The following is a 22569-nucleotide window of genomic DNA, read 5'->3' on the forward strand; positions in this document are numbered from 1 at the left end:
TTATCCAATCAGAGCAGGGAGTGGGCGGGGACGGAATGTCTTCACGGTGGGCGTATCTGCAAACTTTTCACGGTGGCAGAACGAAGGACCGCCTTCCATACATTTGAGAGTCTCTTCCTCACCTCCATTGGCTGGGAAGAAAATGCCCTGAAACGCCATGTTGGATGAGGGCAGGTCATTCCAACCCAAGGATTTTCACAGGTCAAGCTTTTTTTTATGATACCGGAATAGTTCAGAGACACCACTCCAGACTGGTTGAGCATATCCCCGCCACATGTATTTCACTGTACAGGAATTGGCGGAGAACACTTCCCTGAGTCTAGCAAACATGTAGAACCCAGCGGACCGAATACATTTCCAGGCGCAAATAAAAAACAATAATAATAAAAAAGAAACAATAAATCTTTCTGTTTTTCCTAAATGAATAAATCAGTCTTTATTAAAGATATACAACTTCTTCGCCCAAAACAAGAATGGCGGCGCCGGCAACAGGGGTCAGCGAAGTAATCAGTGTGCGCATGCGTCGGGTCAACTAACCGTTATCGCTTTGCGATATCCTTCCGCGGAGCATTCCATGCCGTTCTTTTTCGTTATCCCCGGTTCACTCCTGTCCTGTCCCACCTGTACGTGTGTGATCACCGGCTGCTGGTTCTTTATGTGACCCGCCATGAGAGCCGTTCTTGTGATCAGAGTCAGGTGGGGGCGTGGAACTACTTTGTCTGGGCGGAAGGACCCGGATGTTCGCGGCAGATTTGAATTTGAACGTTTAGGAGGAGAAGAGGAGCTGCGTGTGATCGCTGCATGTCACCGGACCGCCGCTGTCCCGTCCACTGTACAGAGTGAAGACAGGTCTCCTATGAGTGTGTGTGATATGGGGGAGGGGGGCTGCTCTATGCATGTCTTTGTTGTCATTGCTTTGGTACATAGGAATACTTAGATCTGGTGGCTGCATGCATTGTTCATTCCAGACTGTATGTTGTTTATTCTATACATTTTTTATAAGTACAGAAAGAAGTCTGTTGATTCTACTAGAAATCCAATATACCGGTACCAGTATACCAATACACCAGTACCTGCCACTGTGTACTGAGTGCAACGCCCGACTAGGGTTGCCACCTCATCCCTTTAAACCCGAACACACCGGGTCTGTGGCTGATCTAACGCAGATCAGCCACTGAGTGAGTTTAATTACGACATTTAATCAGACACAGAATTTGTGTAATTGGTATGTGTTCGGGTTTAAAGGGGTTGTAAAGCTTTGGCACCTTGCAGTCACTGGCCCCCCCCCCAGCCCCCGTTTTACTTACCCGAGCCCCGAGGGTGGGTGTGATCCCGCGTCGTTCTCCCAATGCCTGATCGGCTCTTCATTGGACAGCTTGATAGCAGCGCAGCCATTGGCTCCCGCTGCTGTCATTTAAATCCAATGACGCAGCCGCCTGGGGGTGGAGTAGAGTCACAGGGCCGCGCTCACAAGGTAACCCCCTCGGAAATGAGCTTCCCAGAGGGGGTTAGCTCTTGCGGGTAGGTGCTGCCGTGGGACCCCAAAAGAGGACGATCGGGGCCACTCTGTGCAAACCGAACTGTACAGTGGAGGCAAGTTTGACATGTTTTTTTTTTTTAATCCACAAAGCTTTAGTACCATTTTAAAGGGATGAGGTGGCAACCCTACGCCTGACTCTGGGCTGAAAACATTTTCGCAGGTCTGCTCAGGTTGCCGACCGGCTCACGCCGATATACGTCGCCAGAATGGCACGGCTGAGCAGATCAACGTGTGTGTGTGTGTGTGTGTGTGTGTGTGTGTGTGTGTGTGTGTGTGTGTGTGTGTGTGTGTATATATATATATATATATATATATATATATATATATATATATATATATATATATATATATATATATATATATATATATATGTATATATATATATATATATATGTATGTATGTTGCCCATTAAGAGCGGCACTGTGGACACACACCTGCCACAAGCTCTGTGACTTCGTCCGCGTGCATGCCAGCGATCGTGTCACGGTGAGGAAGAAGGGGGAAATGCTGATGTAAACAAGCATTTCCCTAGTCTTCCTAGTGACAGGACAGTGTACACAGCTCCCTGTAATCAGAAGCAGTGATCACTGTTGTGTCACACACACGGCCCATCTCCCCCTACAGTTAGAACACATCCCTCGGACACACTGAACCCCTTCAGCGCCACCTAGTGGTTAACCCCTTCACTGCCAGTGTCGTTTTCACAGTAATCGGTGCATTTTTATAGCACCGATCGCTGTAAAAATGACAATGATCCCAAAAATGTGTCCGCCGTAAAGTCACAATAAAAATCGCAGATCGCCGCCATTACTAGTAAAAAATAAAAAAATAAGATAATGCCATAATTCTATCCCCTATTTTGTAGACGCAATAACTTTTGCGCAAGCCAATCAATATACGCTTATTGGGACTTTTTTTTTTTTTTTTTTTACCAAAAATATGTAGAAGAATACGAATTGGCCTAAACTGAGGGGAAAAAAACTTTTTTATATATTTTTTGGGATATTTATTATAGCAAAAAGTAAAAAATAGAGCTTTTGTTTCAAAATTGTCACTCTATTTTTGTTTATAGCGCAAAAAATAAAAACTGCAGAGGTGATCAAATACTACCAAAAGAAAGCTCTATTTGTGTGAAAAAAAGGACGTCAATTTTGTTTGGGAGCCACGTCGCACAACTGCGCAATTGTTGGTTAAAGCCACGCAGTGCCGAATCGCAAAAAGTGCACTGGTCAGCGAAATGGTCCGGGGCTTAAGTGGTTAATGACTAATTTTTTTTGTCTACAGAACGGAGATATACTTCCCCCAATCCTCCAATTCTACCCACACAAGACTGGTTCCCATGACTCCTGACAACCCCCCCCTCACATCCATACACCCAGGGCTGGGACAACCTAGGCCACAGGTGTCAAACACAAGGCCCGTGGGCCAAATCCGGCCCTCCAGGCCATTTCATGTGCCCCTTGCACCTCTACTTGAGCTGCAGAGAGCTCCAGTCCTACTCTAGACCCTTACTTTCTGCTTTCAAGCAATGCATCCAGCTTTTTTCCTGCAGCAGCATAAGGAAAGGGGGGTACACTGTGATGTAAGGGAGAGTGGGGGACTCAACTTCTGATGGTGGGGTGGCTCTTGACATCCAATGTAAAGGGAGGGAACGCACTGGACATCTAATCTTACAGATACAAGCGGCCCTTTTGAGGACATAATGCTGATGCGGCCCACAATGAAATCGAGTTTGACACCCCTGCCTTAGGCGAAACCTCATTTTACTGGCTCCACCTCTTTTTTTCCTGCCCATGTAAACCCCACCTTTTTAATCCAGCACCCATCAATGCATCCTTCCAGTGCCCATCAATGAATGTTGTCGGGACACAGACAGTCCTCTGCCTCTATGTGCGAATGAAGTGGCGGCTGATGCTGAGACTTGGTTGCTTGCTGAAAAGCGTAGGGGCAGCAGGGTGCATTAGGTGGCTCCCTAGTGGTAGCACCAGCCCTGCCTACACCTACTCTGGACACAGAAACAGTCCATCACAGGATCGTGGCGGGGAGTACTGTCGCACTCTGAATATACACCTTTATTGTGGCAAAAAACGTATTTTGTTCTGACGGACTTGTGTACACGCCATCGGGTAATCCGATGGCATGCGTTTGTTGTTGGAAAATTTGAAAGCATGCTATCCAACATTTGTTGTCGGAAAATTCGGCAACAATTGTCCGATGGAGCATACAAACGGTCGGATTTTCCAACAAAAACTTTCCATCACACAATTGTTGTGGGAAAATCCGATCATGTGTATGGGCCTTTCTTCTGACTGCAGGTGTTCTGTCAGATGAGCAAACCTGGTAGCGGTGGAGCACATGCGCAGCTGACGGAACGTTCCATTCTGTTACCTAATCTGACGGGTCACTGATTCTGATGGTCGGCTCACTTGTAAACGCAAACTCTAGTGGCTAACTAGCTGCTGGATTGGTTTTACAAGCAGTGGGAGGGGACCTCCTGCCGCCTTCTACAGCTTTCTTAGGCTATCCTGTCCCCCCAGGAGATTCCGGCGCTTCCGCCGGTTAATCAGAGCGCCGAAAAAAGCCCTGATTGGTTTTGATCGGCTATAGTAACCTGGAATCGATGACCTTCGGGTTTAGAGCACTTTTACACTGCTTGGTAGCAAATTCAGCGGAAATTTCCCTTTTGGGTGGAACTCCGCTTTAACTCAATACAGATTACGCTTTTTGGTGTATTTTTAGCACAAATTACTGTTTTGATAAACATTTGTGCAAATATCATGGGGCCTTAATCATTTTTTTATTCTACTGGTCCTGTGCTTTCAGAAAATATATGGTTTGTGGGGTCTTTTACAAACTCTGAAAGCTATAAGTGAAAAGTATAAAAAAAGAAAAGGGAAAAATTGCAAAAATGGTTTAAAAGTGGCACACAGGGCCTGGCAGCGAAAAAGTTACATAAATGTTTCTGCAGCGATCTGCTTGTAACCATGTATCCATCCTTCCTCCTTTCTAGGTGAGCAAAGAATGGCCACAAGGAAAGTGCTGCAGGAGATTCCTATCTTGCCCCCAAAGACTGAAGAGCAATCGTTTCTGGTCGTAGCCGAGGAAGCCGTATCGGACATTGGTAATAAGATGTTGTCCTTTCCTGCCAGAGCTCATGCCAAATACATCAGTACTGATGAAGCCAAAGAAAACATCATCCCTGCTGAGTTGGATGGGAAGAACGACCTTGGCAAACCAGCAGACCTAATAGAGTGTCCCAATCTAGGTGATCAGGAGAGGTCTGGATTGGGAAGTGATTTCTCTTTGCAGCCAAAAGATGACATTACACTAGAAAAGACTGCAGGATCTGGCAGTATTACTCCCAGGGAGGACACCGATGCTTCTGATTGGCGTATTGGGGAGTCAAACACACCAATCAATTTCTCCAATGTCACCGTGGATGATTTTGGGATTTCAAGTGAAAGCTTTACCAACTCTGTAGGTAGGTGGCAAGTAGAGATATAAGTATGAATATTTAACCTGCTGTAATTGTTATGTTCAGGCCAGTCCTCAACAATGATATACAATATACCGTATATACTTGAGCATGGGTTGACAAATTTGCTTGGAATCTAGGAGCCAGCTAAAAAAGTTAGGAGCCAGAAAACGCGCCCCGTCCCGACGAGCTTGCGCACAGAAGCGAACACATACGTGAGCAGCGACCGCATATGTAAACGGTGTTCAAACCACACATGTGAGATATCGCCGCGATTAGTAGAGCGAGAGCAATAATTCTAGCTCTAGTCCTCTGTAACTCAAAACATGCAACCTGTAGAGTTTTTTAAACGTCGCCTATGGAGATTTTAAAGGGTAAAAGTTTGACGCCATTCCACGAGCGGACGTAATTTTGAAGCGTGACATGTTGGGTATCAATTTACTCCGTGTAACATTATCTTTCATAATGTTAAAAAAAAAATGGGGATAACTTTACTGTTTTATTTTTTAATTAAAAAAAGTGTAATTTTTTCCCAAAAAAAGGGCGTTTGCAAGACTGCTGCGCAAATACGGCGTGACAGAAAGTATTACAACGATCGCCATTTTATTCTCTAGGGTGTTAGGATAAAAAATATATATAATGTTTGGGGGTTCTAATTAGAGGGAAGAAGATGGCAGTGAAAATAGTGAAAAATTACATTAGAATTGCTGTTTAACTTGTAATACTTAACTTGTAATACCAACGGCCACCACCAGATGGCGACAGCTTACACATCTGGTGGTAATAACTTGTAATACCAACGGCCACCACCAGATGGCGCCAGCTTACAATCTGGTGGTAATAACTTGTAATACCAACGGCTGTGTACCAGAGTCTGTGACATAGACAGGGGCCGTGCAGTTTTAAAAAATCGTGCTCCTCCTTGTGCTGTTTCGCGAACCAGTAAAGTTAGCCCACATTTTTTTTGTTTAATGTGAAAAATTTTACGCCGAGAGAATCGTGATCTTCATTCTAAGCAAAAGAACTGTGATTCTCATTTTGGCCAGAATGGTGCAGCTCTAGTGTGTACCCAGCTTTACTTTGGCAATGGAGGGGAATGGGACTCATTCATTTGCCTCTTATGGCAGTGGTTGGTGATTGGCCCGGTGATGTCACATTAGGACAGGTGTAAGTTCTAATCGGAGCTTCTTGATAAAAACATATGATGTACATTCTACATTCATATATTTGATATTTAATTTACACAATTTAAACCACACTATTGTTAAGATTACAATACCACATATGTTGCGATCCTGTATGTTAGAAAGCGTTCTGTCGGGATTATAACTTTTGGCTAACTTTAGTTAAATTGGTTTATACAGGCTCCAAAGATTTTGTAACCGTAAGGACTCGTTCACACCATGGGACAAAGACCTCAGTTTTTCTGAACGCATTCTGCAAGGATACAAAATAAAACAATTGTTCTTTATGTGGCCTGTTCACACCACAACACTGGTATCGTGTGCAGGAATAGGCAACATGTATGCAGTTTTCTGCACTGGAAAAAAAAAAAACTGACACTACATCAACATGGATGTGAACAGGGCGCATAACTGGCGCGCATGAATACTGATGTCGGCGTGCATGAAAGTCCCTGCAAGTGAAATCTGCACAACCCTGACCTCTTTTCCCAAAATGCAGCCACGCAACTGCATGGTGCTGTGACACTATGAAGCTTTGTGCACCCAAAAATTCGTTTTTTTTTTCTATGCAAGGGGGTACTATTAAAGGGATAATAACCTCCTAACCACTTGCCCACCAGGTAAATTCTGGCACTTCTCTCCTTCATGTGAAAATCACAATTTTTTTGCTAGAAAATTAATCAGAACCCCCAAACATTATATATTTTTTTTTAGCAGACATCCTAGGGAATAAAATGGCAGTCATTGCAATACTTTTTGTCACACCGTATTTGCGCAGCGGTCTTACAAGCGCACTTTTTTTGGATAAAAATCACTTTTTTGAATTAAAAAATAAGACAACAATACATTTTGCCCAATTTTTTTATATATTGTGAAAGATAATGTTACGCCGAGTAAAATGATACCCAACATGTCACGCTTAAAAATTGCGCCCGCTCGTGGCATGGCGTCAAACTTTTACCCTTAAAAATCTCGATAGGCGACGTTTAAAAAATTCTACAGGTTGCATTTTTTGAGTTGCAGAGTAGGTCTAGGGCTAGAATTATTGCTCTCACTCTAACGATCGCGGCAATACCTCACTTGTGTGGTTTGAATACCGTTTTCATATGCGGGCGCTACTCGCGTATGCGTTTGCTTCTGCGCGCGAGCTCGTCGGGACGGGGCGCTTTAAAAATTTTTTTTGGGGTTTTCTTATTTATTTTTATTTAGTTTTATAATTTTTTACACTGAAAAAAAAAAAAAAAAAATTGATCACTTTTATTCCTATTACAAGGAATGTAAACATCCCTTGTAATAGAAAAAAGCATGGCAGGTCCTCTTAAATATGAGATCTGGGGTCAGAAAGACCTCAGATCTCATAATTAGACTTAAATGCAAAAAAAAAAATAAAAAAAAAAAGTCATTTTTTCAAATGACAAAAAAAAAATGTTTCTTTAAGAGGCTGGGCGGGACTGACGTTTTGACGTCACTTCCGCCCAGCAGAGCTATGAGGACGGGTGAAGGAGATTTCTCCTTCAGTCCCGTCCCCGCTCAGCTGCCAGACACATCCGATCCCCTCCGCCGCTACCGACGGCTCCGGTAAGCGGCGGGAGGGGGGGGGCCCTCTCCCGCCACCGATAACGGCGAATCCGCCGCGGAGACCGCCGTTATCGTGTACACCACCGCCCCCTGAAAAGATGAATATCTCGGTTGTGGCAGCAGCTGCTGCCGTTATCGAGCTATTCAACTTCAAAAAGAGGACGTCTTTTTGACATGGGGCGGTGGTCAAGAGGTTAAGGACCACCCTTCATACTTATACTGCAGCAGAGCGACCCTTAAGAGCAAAATAACGTACCTGTACATGAGTTTTTTTTTTTTTTTTTTCCTCTCTCTTCTCGCGTATTGGGGCACAGATTGGACACAGCGGGAACCAATCCCAGCAATCGTTTCGAGAGAGGCAGAACAGCGGTCTGCCTATGTAAACAAGGCAGATCGTCGTTCTGGTAAGGGAGACGGATCTTGTGTTTCTGCTAAGCAGGAACACTCATCTCTGTCTTCATACAGTTAAATCATCTCCCAGACAGTAAGAAAGCACTCCGAGGCAATTCATGTAACCCATTGATCGCCCCTGATTTTTCACCCCTTCGCTGCCAGTGTCAGTACAGTGACCGTGCATCCTTTTTTAGCAGTTATTTGTGTCGGTGTCCCATTTGTCTGCCGCAATGTCAGTCCCTCTAAAAATCGCTGAGCGCCGCCATTACTAGTAAAAAAAATAGAGGGGGTGGGGGGGCAGAGGCTGGATGAGGGGTGACACAGGCTGCCCTCACTTACCCCTCTACTTCCCACCCTGCCCTCATTCCAGCCTCGCCCAACTCCCTAACATCCCCCTGCCAAACCACCCTCCTACCTACGCGGCAGGTATCAGTAATTGGTATCGACGAGTACCTGAGGTAAAGTATCGGTACTCGGTGTTAAAGTGGCATTGGTGCATCCCTAGATCAAATACCACCAAATTACATAAATTTTCATTTGTGTACAGCCTTTCATGACTGCGCAATTGTCAAAGTAATGTGGTGCCGACCAGTATCGCATAAAGTGTCCTGGTCATGAAGGGGATAAATCTTCCGGTGGTTAACATATACAACATATTTTTTTTTTTTTTATTATTATTTGTTTTCTAATTGGTCTGTCAATTCCTTCCTGTTTAGGAAAATCCCCAAAAACACTGCGCAAATACAGGCGTAGATCTACAATCGGTGTCCGCGGATCACCCGAAATGAATTTTCTGATTCGCCAAATTGCACTGCAGAGAAGCAAGAAGACCACTCCTGAGCCTCTGGTAAACAGTCATTTTACTCTATGTAAGATGCTACAGCTGCAAAAACTCTAGTATAGTTTTGGAGACACCAAGGGGGTTATTTATAGAGCAGTGAATCTGACATTCAATGCAGGTGAATTTCTCAGGTGCTTTAACCACTTAAAGACCGCCCACCGCATATATACAGTGTCTCTATTGAGCAAAACATACCTGTACGCCATTTAGTGCAATAGATACTGCACGCAGGGCAGCCCGTCAATGGAATCCCCGTGCTGACTGGGAAGTTCAGATTTTTTCTGTTCAGTGTTCCTGCTTGCAAGGATTTCTGTGTTGTTCCTGTCAGACCACCCCCCCCCCCCCCACACAGTTAGAAAACACTCCCAGGGAACACACTTAACCCTTTTGATCGCCCTTGATGTTCACCCCTTCCCTGCCAGTCACATTTATACAGTAACTTTTATTTGGGGGGGGGGGGGGGGAGTTGCATCAATTTTATTTGGGTACAGCGTCGCACGACCATGCAATTGTCAGTTAAAATTAGGGCTGCAACTAACGATTATTTTCATAATCTATTAGTTGGCCGATTTTATTGTTTCGATTTAATCGGTTAAATAATTAAAAAAAAACAATGACATTTAATTTTAAAAGCAAGTGAAAATTTCTAACAAAATTCTTTTATTCAGCGAATGTACAACGATTTTTCGCATTAATATTCTCTGAAAATTGATCTGTGTGGCCAGCATAAGGCTCAGTATAAACCTATGCAGTTTGCTTTTAAAAAACACAAATTGCTGCAAAAACTCATTACGTGTTTTTCTCCAGCTTCTCCATTGAAATATATTTAACCAAAAAAAACACTGTTTTGTGTTGGAAAAAAGTCCTTGCGCCGTTTCAAATCTGCAGCAGCTGAAAAAAGCAGAGATGTGAACGTGTCCCATAGTAAATGAACTGTAGTGCGTTTCTGCAAAAAATGCATAGGTGTGAACCAGGCCTAAGATGTTTAGTAACATAACTAACATTTTCCCTTTTATAGTACAAAAAGATCAAATAATCGCTACCGTAAGGTGTTCATTTTTTATTTATTTTTTAATGTGAAACAGTGAAAGTAATATTTACAGTAGCGATTATTTGCTCTTTTTGTACTATAAAGGGTTAATTTTTTTTTTTTTTTTTTTACCCCATTGTGTTACTGGGCGATTAATCGATTATGAAAATGGTAATCGATTATAAAATTAATCGATTAGTTGTTTCAGCCCTAGTTAAAATAACGCAGTGCTGTATTGCAAAAAAATGGCCTGGTTATTAACCACTTAAGACCCGGACCTTTAGGCAGCTAAAGGAACCGGCCAGGTTTTGCGATTCGGCACTGCGTCGCTTTAACAGACAATTGCGCGGTGGTGCGACGTGACTCCCCAAACAAAATTGGGGTCCTTTTTTCCCCACAAATAGCTTTCTTTTGGTGGTATTTGTTGACCTCTGCGGTTTTTATTTTTTGCGCTATAAACAAAAATAGAGCGACAATTTTGAAAAAAATGCAATATTTTTTACTTTTTGCTATAATAAATATCCCCCAAAAATATTTAAAACGTATTTATTTTTTTTCGTCAGTTTAGGCCGATACGTATTCTTCTACCTATTTTTGGTAAAATAAATCGGATTAAGTGTTTATCGGTTGGTTTGCGCAAAATTTATAGCGTTTACAAAATAGGGGATAGTTTTTTTTTTTTTTTTTTTTTTTTTTTTTTGTGTGACTGCGACATTATGGCGGACACTTCGGACAATTTTGACACATTTTTGGGACCTTTGTCATTTTCACAGCAAAAAAATGCATTTTAAAATGCATTGTTTACTGTGAAAATGACAATTGCAGTTTGGGAGTTAACCACAAGGGGGCGCTGAAGGGGTTATGTGTGACCTAATTTGTGTTTCTAACTGTAGGGGGTGTGGTTGTAGGTGTGACGACCTCAATTGTGTATCCCTATAAAAGGGATCACACGATCGATGACGCCGCCACAGTGAAGAACGGGGAAGCTGTGTTTACATACAGCTCTCCCCATTCTTCAGCTCCGGGGAACGATCGCGGGACTCCAGCGGCGATCGGGTCCGCAGGTCCCGGTGCTTCGGACCGGGTCGTGGGCGCGTGTCTGCGACCCACGGCTGGGTACTAGCACAGGACGTACCTATACGTGCATGTGCCATTCTGCCGACGTAAATGTGCAGGAGGCGGTCCTTAAGTGGTCAAGGGGGTAAAAACTTTCGGTGCTGAAGGGGTTAATGAACAGTGATCGATTCCCTGCTAAAGAACCATCACTCAGTGTGGCCTGGTCATGTCTGCACGAGGATGGCTATAGTCCGCTGGGTCATTGTAAACCATAGGGAGGGGTACAGAGAAGTACGGGTGATGAACACAAATCTGTATGAAGCTATGTAGAAGGAAAAGGATTTCTCACTCTTATGCACTTATTGGCCTCTGTAATATTGCAGGACCTGGGAGATGGGCCCTTTCATATTTTCACATGTTGGTAATACTAGCAGCTTTTTGTTTCAACTTTTTACAGTCCAATCCCTTTATATCTCCACGGAATTCAATACTAAAGGACAAAATTTCCTCCTTTCGAAATGCTTTCCAAGCAGTTGAGGAAACTGAAGGAAAACTTAAATTTCCAGGATTCTCTGAGGAGGGAGAAGGAACAAAGTGCAACACCTTGGGAAGCAACGACTATGGTAAATAAAATCGATTGATTGTTCTGATGTGGCAATAGATCTATAAATGTATGATCGTCATTTTAGAATAGACAGACTGACTTATCAGATTTTTTTTTTATGAAATATTCAAGACCAGCATAGTTGTAGTCGGTAAGGCTCAAAGACACCAGTCCGTCCTGTTCAACCTGTGTGACTGCGTATGTCAATAATCGTATATCTCTATATATTGTAATCGTTAAGATGCCCATCTAATAGTTTTTGTAGAAATTATCGTTGCTCCCTGCTGATCCTACTGCTTGTGGAAGAGAATTCCCCATCCTTACAGGCAGTAAAGAACCCTCTACACAGATTAAAGGGTCACTAAAGTTTTTTTTTTTTTTTTTTAATTTTATTTTTTTAGCTAAATGGTTTCCTTTACCTTACTGCAGTCCTGGTTTCATGTCCTCATTGTTCGTTTTTGCTCTGATGTTGCTGTAATCCTTCTCTGTTCTGGACACTTCCTGGTTGTCTGTTTCCTGATGACCACAGTACTGGGAGATTCTAGTTTCATTTTCCAAACCATCACTGCTCTATGGCTCTGTCTAGCACAGAGGCAGGATAACATGCAAAAACGAAACTGTAGGTACATTATATGATTGATTTTTTTATATATTTTTAATCGATGTTAAAAGGAATCAGTTAACTATTCTGTCTCTATACCCTGTAAACAATCATTTCAGAAAAAAAATGTTTTCCTTTACAACTCATTTTAAGGTTAAACCACTTCTCTTCCAATTTCAGTGAATGGCCACGTGGGGTTTTTTTTTTTTTTTTTGTCCCTTTCACTGAAAAGTTATTCCCTATGCTAGGATCACTGGTACGGTATTTGTATATCGCTATCATATCTCCTCTCCAGAGAGAATACATTTAATGCTTGTAGCCTTTCCCCATAGCTGAGATCCTCCAGTCCCCTTATTAGCTTTGTTGCCCTTCTCTGGATTCTCTTCATTTCCAGCACATCCTTCCTGAGGACTGGTGCCCAGAACTGGACAGCATACTCCAGGTGCGGCCGGACCAGAGTCTTGTAGAGCAGGAGAATTGGCCTTTTTATCTCCTGGAGTTTATTCCCTTTTTTAATGCATGCCAAAATTCTGTTGGCTTTGCTTGCAGCTTGGCCTTGCATGTTATTGCTGAGTCTGTCATCTACTAGGACCCCCAGATCAATACATGGTGGAAATGGTCTTACCAGCAAAAAGATTTAATTTCTGTTCAACCGGTATTGTAATCCAGGAAGCACAACTTGTTCAAGAACACTTTTTTTACTCTGGCCATACATGGCTTGAATTTCAGCTGTCAGCACCACACAGTTCAAAAAACTTTGGATTAAAAAATTGGAAGAGCTGGGTGGAAAATTTGGTTGACCGCTGCCTGCAGCCAGTCGAAGGATTGTGGAGATGAGAAGACGCTGTGTGATTGGGATTTCAGAGCTTAAAGGGGTTGTAAAGGTTTGTGTTTTTTCACCTTAATGCATCCTTTGCATTAAGCTGAAAAAACACCTCGCTGTCACGGGCCCCCAGCCCCCCGTTTTACTTACCTGAGCCCGTTCACCTGCTGTGTGTCCTCTTCTCCACAGAGTCTCTGCATTGGTTGGATATATTGATAGCAGCTTAGCCATTGGCTCCCGCTGCTGTCAATCAAATCCAATGATGCGGCCGCCGGGGGCGGGACCGAGTCATACATTCTGTGTCTATGGGTGTAGAGTGTATGACAGGGAGCGCGCCAGCAAGCTAACCCCCTTGGGAGATTCCCAGAGGGGGTTAGCAATTGCAGGGAGGAGCCGAGACAGGGACACCAGAACAGGAGGACCGGGGCCACTCTGCAAAACTAACTGCACAGTGGAGGCAAGTATGACATGTTTGTAAAGGTGTGTGTGTGTGTTTTTTTTTTTTTTAACAATCACTTTAAAGCTTAAAGTAAGTCGGCAGCGACACATACTGTAGCTGCTGACTTTGAATATTAGGACACTTACCTGTCCAGAATTCTCACAATGTTGGCACCCCAGCCAATGGTCGGGTGCAGGCACCGGCCCTCCTGATAAGGGAAACTGGCCGTGCGCTTTCTAATTGGCCTGGCGGAGGAAGCGGGCTGAACTTCCGAGGGACGGCGCAGTCTTCAGAAGTGGGGAAGGGAAACCTGTCGGAAAATGAGGTGCCAAATGTGGCACTGGAGAGATGGGGGGACAGATGAGCGGAATTTTTACCTTTTTAGTGCAACTTTGCTTAAAGCGGAGGTTCACCCTTTAAAACATTTTTTGACACTACACAAAGTCGCGCCATCCTACCGACACAAGGCCGGTGTTTTTTTTTTTTTTTTTGTCAGCACATACCTGTTAATCCCGATTTTCACCTCACGGCGATCCCGCGGGAGTGGGCGTTCCCAAGCACTGCCTGTGATTGACAGGCTTCCGAACGGCGCATACTGCGCCTCACAGGTTGCCGGAAAAACCCGAACGTCGGTGCGGCTCTATACGGCGCCTGCGCACCGACGTTCGGGTTCTGCCGGCAACCTGTGACGCGCAGTATGCGCCGTTCGGAAGCCTGTCAATCACAGGCAGTGCTTGGGAACGCCCACTCCCGCAGGATCGCCGTGAGGTGAAAATCGGGATTAACAGGTATGTGCTGACAAAAAAAAAACACTGGCCTTGTGTCGGTAGGATGGCGCGACTTTGTGTAGTGTCAAAAAATGTTTTAAAGGGTGAACCTCCGCTTTAAAGAAAAACACTTTGTCAGCTCAAACAGCAATATAGGAGAGCACTAATAATTGTTGTTCTGTACTTGCAGCATGGTTAAAGGGCTAAATATGGGAAACTGTGGATGTATTGCAGAACTGTACTAAATATTTTAATTTTGTATACACGTTCAATGAAAGCAGGTAATGGATCAGGCATACAGTATGTCTTCTGTTTTTCTCCCCTTTTTCTTATTACTGATCAGTAACTTTTTTTCAAGTCTGCATGTAAAAAGCTTCTATCTTCTCTTTATGGTTTCCCAGGTAACCTATGTAAAAAAGCTGAACCGCCAGTCAAGAGGAAGAAATTGTGTGATACTTCACTACCTGAACAACAACTGATATCCACTGAACCACTGGTATCCACTGAACCACTGATATCCACACAACCACAAAGGGCCACTCGGGTATGCTGTTTGTCAACCAATCAAAGTGCTTCAGTCACAATGCAAGATGTCCTTAGCAGACATATAATGTGTTCTCTTATTTGCCCCACATTCCTAGTGGGTAGTCCAGTTTCACATCACACCTAAATCTCTATCTTTTTCTAAACGGAGATAAAGACCTTACATGATCAAAATTGTATCTGTAGCCTGAATGCTTTTTGTTTAGTTTTGGAAAAAGTGGGAAAGGATTAGAAGTCCTGTCAGGTTTTCTTGCTGGTAGAGGTCTGTTTACTTCCTGTTTGGTCAGTTGTCCCAGAACAGGAAGTGAGGGAAAACCTCCAACAGCTTGCTTGCTTTTTTTTGTAGGGAATATAATAGAACCTTTGTCGGCTTCCCTGTTTTAGATTTTTTTTTTTTTCCCTCGCGTCTTGTCTGGTCCAGGACACAAAGTGAGGGGAAGTCTTTCTAAAGGAGTCCAGATAGCTGTAAAAACCTTTCCCCATTTTATACTAAACCAAAAAAATAAAATGGTCCATATACAGGGGTTTTCCTGGTAAGGCTTCCCTAATAAATTTGGTTGTCGGGTCAGACAACCTCTTTGGTCAGAGTTTTTGTCCCCTAGAATGTCAGGAATGCAAAGGTCTCGGGCCTTTCCATGTAGTTTGGCTGCCATTTTTTGACTTGGACCTTTTTGATCCCAGAACCTGTTCTACCGTGTTTTCCCGAAAATAAGACCTAGCATTATTTTCTAGGAGAGCTGCAATATAAGCCCTACCCCGAAAATAAGCCCTAGTTTAAAATGCTTGTAAAATCCTATAATCCACTCTATTTCTGGAGTATATAATGTACAATGTGTGTGTTTCTGTAATATAATTTTGCCAAATACCTTCGGTACGGCCCCCCTCTGCAGTGCTCGGAGTGGGGAAAAGAGCTCCGGCGCGTCACGGAAGTACAGAGTGGCGCTATAATGAAGGTATTTGGCACGTTTATATTACAGAAACGCACACATTGTACATTATATAATACTGTAATGGAGTAGATCATATGATTTTACAAGCATTTTAACTTGACTCACACTGGGGATTCCTGACAGGGAGGGAGAGGGGGAGAGAAGACATCACATTATATGGTAAGACCTACCCTGAAAATAAGCCCTACTGTGTCTTTTGTTGCCAAAATTAATATAAGACCCTTGCTTATTTTCAGGGAAACACGATGGGATTTGTGTGTGTATTTTTTGTGAAAATGTAAATTAGGCTTGTATCTATAGCTTGAATGTTTTTTTTTTTTTTCTTCTGAAAATGTAAGTTAGGCTTTTCAGAGTCTGAATATTCATGATTTTCCATGTTGTTTTTTTGTAGGAAACTGAGGAAGTACCTTTACTGGAGAAAATCTCAGAGTCTAGCTCTTCAGCTTCCAGATTGTTCACCGCTGTGTCTAACTTCGGTATGAAATGTTGTGTTTCATATTCCCATCGCACACGTTCCTGAAATGGGGGGCTGTAGCAACAACCAGCTGGATACTGGTTCAAGTCACAAGGTTGATATTTGCCAGCACACCAAGAAACGTAACAGAGTGGCGTCCAAACGGATAGTTTACTGCATGATCACAACACAAAAGTGCAACGTTTTGGAGTCACACAGAACCCCTTCGTCAGGCATGTGACGACGAAGGGGTCTTGCGCCACTCCGACACGTTGCACTTTTCTTGTGTTGTGATCATGCAGTAAACTATCCGTTTGGACGCCACTCTGTGCCGTTTCTTTGTGTGCTGGCAAATATCTACCTTGTATCTTCGGTATGAAGTCTTGCTTTCTGTAAGCAGTTTCTAAGAGCTTAAACCTTCCAAAAACTGAGATTTTTTTTTTATTGACCTTTTAAGCATACAAGTCATAGTACATTAGAAGAGAAGACTCAAATACTGACAAAATATCAACATAAGTTATGGTTAAGTGGTAATACAATACAGAAGCTAAAGATAGTTGCAACAAAAGTAATATTGCAAAAGTTTGATGTCCTATGCCAGTTCTAGAATAAGGTTTGCCAGTCCTTCTCAGAATCTTGTAACTTATAAGTAATTTAAGCTAAACCATGAACAAATTAGAAGAAATAGACATGAAAAAAAACATTAACCAAATGTTAACAACATATCCTCACTTGTCATGAATAAGATCAGTTCTGTCCCTATCCCATCAAATGTAAATTAATATTTTCAAGAGATGGTAGTTAATTTATAGTTGTTTAGCCACCCACCCCCATATATGGAGAGACCTATTCCCTTGAGCAATAGCAAAAGGGTATTCATAGGAATACTATAAGCGAAATCGGGAGATGTGTAGATGACCTCTTGAAGTGTGGGTGCTACATCTTTTTTCCATTGGCACATTATGGTCAATCGGACTGCTATTAATGTGTAGAACCTCTGTCCTAGAACATTTAGGTCTAAGGCAAGATAGGCTGTGTGTGTGTTTGTGTGTTTTTTTTTTTTTTTTTTTAACTCTCGGCTAGGCGGATTAGATTACGTATTCTACGGGTACCATTAGGTGCCTGTCTTCTCTTTACGAACCCAACTTGATTAGGAGCAATTAAAGGGGTTGTAAAGTTACAATTTTTTTTTTTTTCTTAAATGGCTTCCCTTACCTTTAGTGCAGTCCTCCTTCACTTACCTCATCCTTCGATTTTGATTTTAAATGTCCTTATTTCTTCTGAGAAATGCTCACTTCCTGTTCCTCTGTCTGTAACTACACACAGTAATGCAAGGCTTTCTCCCTGGTGTGGAGTGTCGTGCTCGCCCCCTCCCATGGACTACAGGAGAGTCAGGCCACCCACTAACACACAGCTCCTTTCTCTATCTGCAACGTAGAGAGCGTCCTGACTCTCCTGTAGTGAATGGGGAGCCAGTGTGTTAAATGTTGTTCTTTCTCTTTTTCTCTCCTGGAAGTTTAACACGGCACCTCATGGCAAAGAACTCGATTGCCTAGGCCAGTGATGGCGAACCTTGGCACCCCAGATGTTTTGGAACTACATTTTCCATGATGCTCATGCACTCTGCAGTATAGTTGAGCATCGTGGGAAACGTAGTTCCAAAACATCTGGGGTGCCAAGGTTCGCCATCACTAGCCTAGGCTATAAGAAGATTGTCAAGACCCTGCAACTGAGCTGCAGCATGGTGGCCAACACCATACAGCGATTTAACAGGACAGGTTCCACTCCGAACAGGCCTTGTCATGGTCGACCATGACACAATTGGCACCTTTCGGGGGGAGCGGGGACAGGATACCTGTTTTTGACAGGTATCCTTTGCCACTTATGGTATTCTGGGCTGCGGTCTCCTCCCTCTCTTCTCTCTTCTTCGCATGCGCAGTAGGGTTTCCCAGCGTGAAGCCGAAAAGCTACACTTGCGGGCACCCTTGCGCGCAATGGCGGCAGCACCTGACAGCTGATGGAAACATCAGTTGCGGGTGCCAACATCGCTGGACTCCAGGACAGTTTAGTGTCCATTTATTAAAAGCCAGCAGCTGCAGTATGTGTAGCTGCTGGTTTTAAAAAAAAAAAAACATTTTTTTTTTTGGCTGGAACACCGATTTAGGTATCGAATGCTAGCTTCCAGTGAAAATATGTTAACCGTTTTGTCTTGATACGTCGCAGTGAGTTCTTTATGGGGTCCCCCAGCAATGGATTATATTATGGGTTCTTAAAGCTTTGGTGGTAGTGAGAATCTTTTTTTCCTGTGCTGGATGGTAGCTTGGGATAAATCCGTATATTAATGCCTGAAATTTGTCCACTTAATTGTGGGTTCTTCCTCATTGCATGCATGGCATTCTCTTTGATATAGTAATAGTGGGTTATAGCCAAAATGTCTCTTGGCACCGTATCAGGTAGGAATGCTGTTTTGTACAATCTATGTGCCCTATCTATCACCAATTCAAGATCACTAGCCTCTGGTACAAGCGTGTGTAGTAATTGGCGCAGAAAGCTTTTTAGATCGATCGCAAAAAGAAATTTGGGGATGCCGCGGAATTTATTATTTCTGCGGGGTTGGTCTTCCATGTCTGCTAGCTTTGTTGCTATGCTCTGTATATCATTTTATTATTTTTATAGACATCCACAAGATTATTTTGAGCAGAGAAAGCATCATCCATCTTGTGCTCCACGTGAGACATTCTCTGCTGCAGATCCTGAACAGAAGCTTCGATAGGGTTGAACATCTTCATATCAATGTGAAGAGTGTCTCCAGGGAAGTTTAAATGGGTTGCTCTGAATCACTGATTTCCATGTCGGATTCCTCTCTGTGCAGTTCTCCCTGCTTGGCTTTTTTGAACTTTGCCAAACTAAGAGTGGTTGGGCTGTCGGAGAAAGATCTTCTGAAGCAGGGCGGGATATACAGGTACACGCCAAAGAGGCCGATCAACTGGTCTCTGAAGAGCTCTCTTCCTCCGCCATGGTGCACGTGATCGGTTCAGCACCATCTTGGTACACCCGGCTCAAAGAATGCAGTCAATTTCTGCAGGACAGTTCGCTGTTTTGGTATACCGTCATGTGTAGGGACTTCCAAAACCAGGTATTCGCTCCCACTTCCGTGTAAGATCGCTACATCTTTGTGTGGCGGTCTACGAAACTTCTAGCCCCTCTTCCAGTGTGCATTTGGTTTAAATCGGGATTTAAATCGCTAGTAGAAACGCTTGATTTAAATGGACTCGATTTTTAAATCCATAATTTTTAAAGGGCAACTGTCACCTGTCCCGCAGCGGCTCCTCATCTGACCCGCTGTTGACTCACCGACAGCCATATTCACTTTAATGGGATGGCAGGTGATGCAGGATTTACACAACTTGGTGAGGGATGTGACGGCAGAAAGCGAGTGGATGCCCACTAACAGGCGCTGCCATAATAGATCTGAAATGACAGGTGCTTCTTAAATGTAAGGACTTATTCTTGCTGGTAGTTAAAATCTTTAATACTTGCAAACAAAATTAAGGTTTTCTATTTAGAATAAAAAGCTGTCAGCTTAGTAAAACGGCGATATCAGAACCAATTTAATCATACAGTTTGTAGTGTACGTAGATTTGCAAAACAATGGGATAACGGAATATTCCCGAACTTTTTTTTTTTTCTTTTTTTTTAGCTCATGGTTACCATGAAATTGTGTGAATTGGATTCAATGAATAAGTTTGCCAAAAGTGTACATTTTGGAGAATATACAGCCTCATGCTACATAACCAAGTTCCATTTCATGCTGAATAAGCTAAATGATTTATTTTAAATAGAAAACTATCTTTTATATGGATGTTTTACTCCAAAAGCTTATTAAAGTAAATGTAATAATCCAATACGGCTTTTCTATTTTTTTTTTTTCCCCCCAATCATTGATTGATTTATATCCGCCCTGTGCTCTTTCCTCCCCCGCTGCCTTCTGGAAGACATGCGGGTCCCAGAAGACAGTGGGGCAATTCGGAAAGCGCAGTCGACTCGCACATGCGCAGTAGGAAGAAGACTGAAGCCGCAAGAAAAATTGTATAATATATGGCCTGCCTAAAGCATCGTGCACACGATCGGATATCTGATAGGATCTAATCCGATGGATTTTTTTCGTCGGATATCCGATGAAACTCACTTTCATCAGTCTTGCCTACACACCATCGGTCAAAAATCCGACCGTGCCAAAACGCGGTGACGTAAAACGCGACGACGTTCTGAGAAAAATGAAGTTTTTTATATATATATATATATATATATATATATATATATATATATATATATTATTTTTTTTCTATCGTGTTATTTTTTTATCCATAGGAAAAATTTATAACGTGTTCTATTTTTTTTTTCACCAATGGAAAACAAACCGATGGGGCCCACACACGATTGGTTTGTCCGATGAAAACAGTCTGTTTTCATCGGACAAACCCATCGTGTGTACAGAGCTTAAGACTTGACATTCCTGTTGAAGGGTCAGTCCAGCCATTACAGATGTACCAGTTATTGTTTTTTGGGGACTGTGTTGGTGCGACGTGTGCTTGACTTTTTGGATTTGCACACTCGCTGTGGCCATAATGAGTGTTCCTGCAATGCCCATTAATTTTTTGGTTTTATTTTATAGTCTGGACACTACAACAGAGTGTGCTGAAACATAGAAAGAGAGGTAGAAGGGAACACTCAAAACTAGCAGCTGGATAGGAACAGATCCAGGACTGAACCAGGGAGACCTTGCTGTTCTAGTATCTCAAATATGAATGTCATTTATGCTGCTAACAGTTTCAAGTGTAAATTTATACTTTTGCTATTGTGCCCAAGTCCAGTCAGACATTTATTCTAGACTGATAATAAACTTTTTATATTAATCTTTAATCTGCAACAGGCTGTTACTTTCATAGCAGCTAGGATACCTGCTGTTAGAGCACCTGCCACACTGGCTGCATGCTGGGAGCAGAGGCACAGGTAAAAGCCGAGTAGCGGGATGTCTGTTTTGCAGGCAGTGTCATGTCAGGCAGGAAGTTTACCGTATAAACATGAACAACTGCTGGCAGAATACACTCTTGGCAAATAAATAATGCAGACTAACGCAGGATTTAATCGTAGCTTATATCTGCCAAAATTGTCTATCATTTTACATTTCTAACCTATACGGGTTAGAGAAATGGGTGTCTCTATTTTCTTTTCTTCTGTTCACTTGTTTTGCCCTATTTTTCATGATTTATAAGATTTGTTGCCACCACCTCTAGTGGTTTTCTGTCCGACACTGAGAACAGTACCATGCTGCAAGATAATGAGTTGGAGTGTAAGCTACCTGGAGATTATATTGTTTTTAGTGGAAGTCTACTAGCAAAAGACTGAAATGGGGAACCGTACAACACGGCAATCATTCTGCGCCTCTAAGAGCCCATTCACACCTTGGCGTTTTGTCGCCTGTAGCGCGACACGCACAAATGCCAGAGGGACCAAAATGTAAGGCTATGGGCATGGTTCACATCTGAACGCCGATGCGCCTGACGCGCATCGCATGTAGTCAATAAAAGTTCCGGACCCTTTTTTGTTGCGCATATCGCGCGATATGCGCGTATTTGAGCGTTTCCATTTCCCATAGAAAGTAATGGAAACGCTCGATTCAAGCGACTTGCGCGACAACGGGCGTTTGCTACGGGCGTTTCGTCAATAGAACTTGTCGCCCATGCAGAAGATTAAAAAAATCTACCAACATAGCAACAAGTGATAAAAAGATGATAGTTTTTCCTATTGGCTAAAAAAAAAAACGTCAAAGTACAAAAACGTCGGACAACGCTGTATGCAAACGCGCATATTAGCATGAATACGCGCGACAAAACGCTGGAAAAAACGCCGGAAAACGCCGCTATTGCCTACGCCTAGGTGTGAATGCAGCCTAAGACCCACTATGGGGGTTATTTACGAGAGGCAAATTCGCTTTGCACTACAAGTGCAAACTGCACTTGGAAGTGTAGTCACTGTAAATCTGAGGGGTAGATCTATGAGGGGAAGCTCTGCTGATTTTATCATCCAATCATGTGCAAGCTAAAATGCTGTTTATTTTCCTTGCACGTCCCCCTTAGATCTACAGTGACTGCACTTTGCACTTGTAGTGCAAAGTGGATTTGCCTTTAGTAAATAACCCCCTATGTGTATAATAAGCAAATCCCTCTGTCAGGAACCTTTTCTAAAGCACCTGTGGGCCTCCCAGCAAACATACAATTCTGCATGAA

General features: G+C 42.9%; 1 protein-coding gene across 3 annotated transcripts in view; it reads left to right on the forward strand.

Moving 5' to 3' along the window:
* The first annotated feature begins 562 nt into the window (after nucleotides 1-562).
* The window catches only part of CDCA2 (cell division cycle associated 2), a 53567-nt gene continuing 31560 nt past the window's right edge, over nucleotides 563-22569 (forward strand). The window contains exons 1-6 of one of the 3 annotated variants that reach the window (XM_040346106.1): nucleotides 563-862; nucleotides 4552-5022; nucleotides 8888-9018; nucleotides 11556-11721; nucleotides 14734-14876; nucleotides 16217-16301. In XM_040346106.1, the coding sequence (XP_040202040.1) occupies nucleotides 4563-5022; nucleotides 8888-9018; nucleotides 11556-11721; nucleotides 14734-14876; nucleotides 16217-16301 (985 nt within the window). In that variant the 5' untranslated portion in view covers nucleotides 563-862; nucleotides 4552-4562. The remainder of the gene's footprint in view (nucleotides 863-4551; nucleotides 5023-8887; nucleotides 9019-11555; nucleotides 11722-14733; nucleotides 14877-16216; nucleotides 16302-22569) is intronic. The other 2 variants (XM_040346105.1, XM_040346107.1) reach the window with 2 other exon arrangements.

This window comes from Rana temporaria, chromosome 3, assembly GCF_905171775.1.
Source record: "Rana temporaria chromosome 3, aRanTem1.1, whole genome shotgun sequence".
Lineage (NCBI taxonomy): Eukaryota > Metazoa > Chordata > Amphibia > Anura > Ranidae > Rana > Rana temporaria.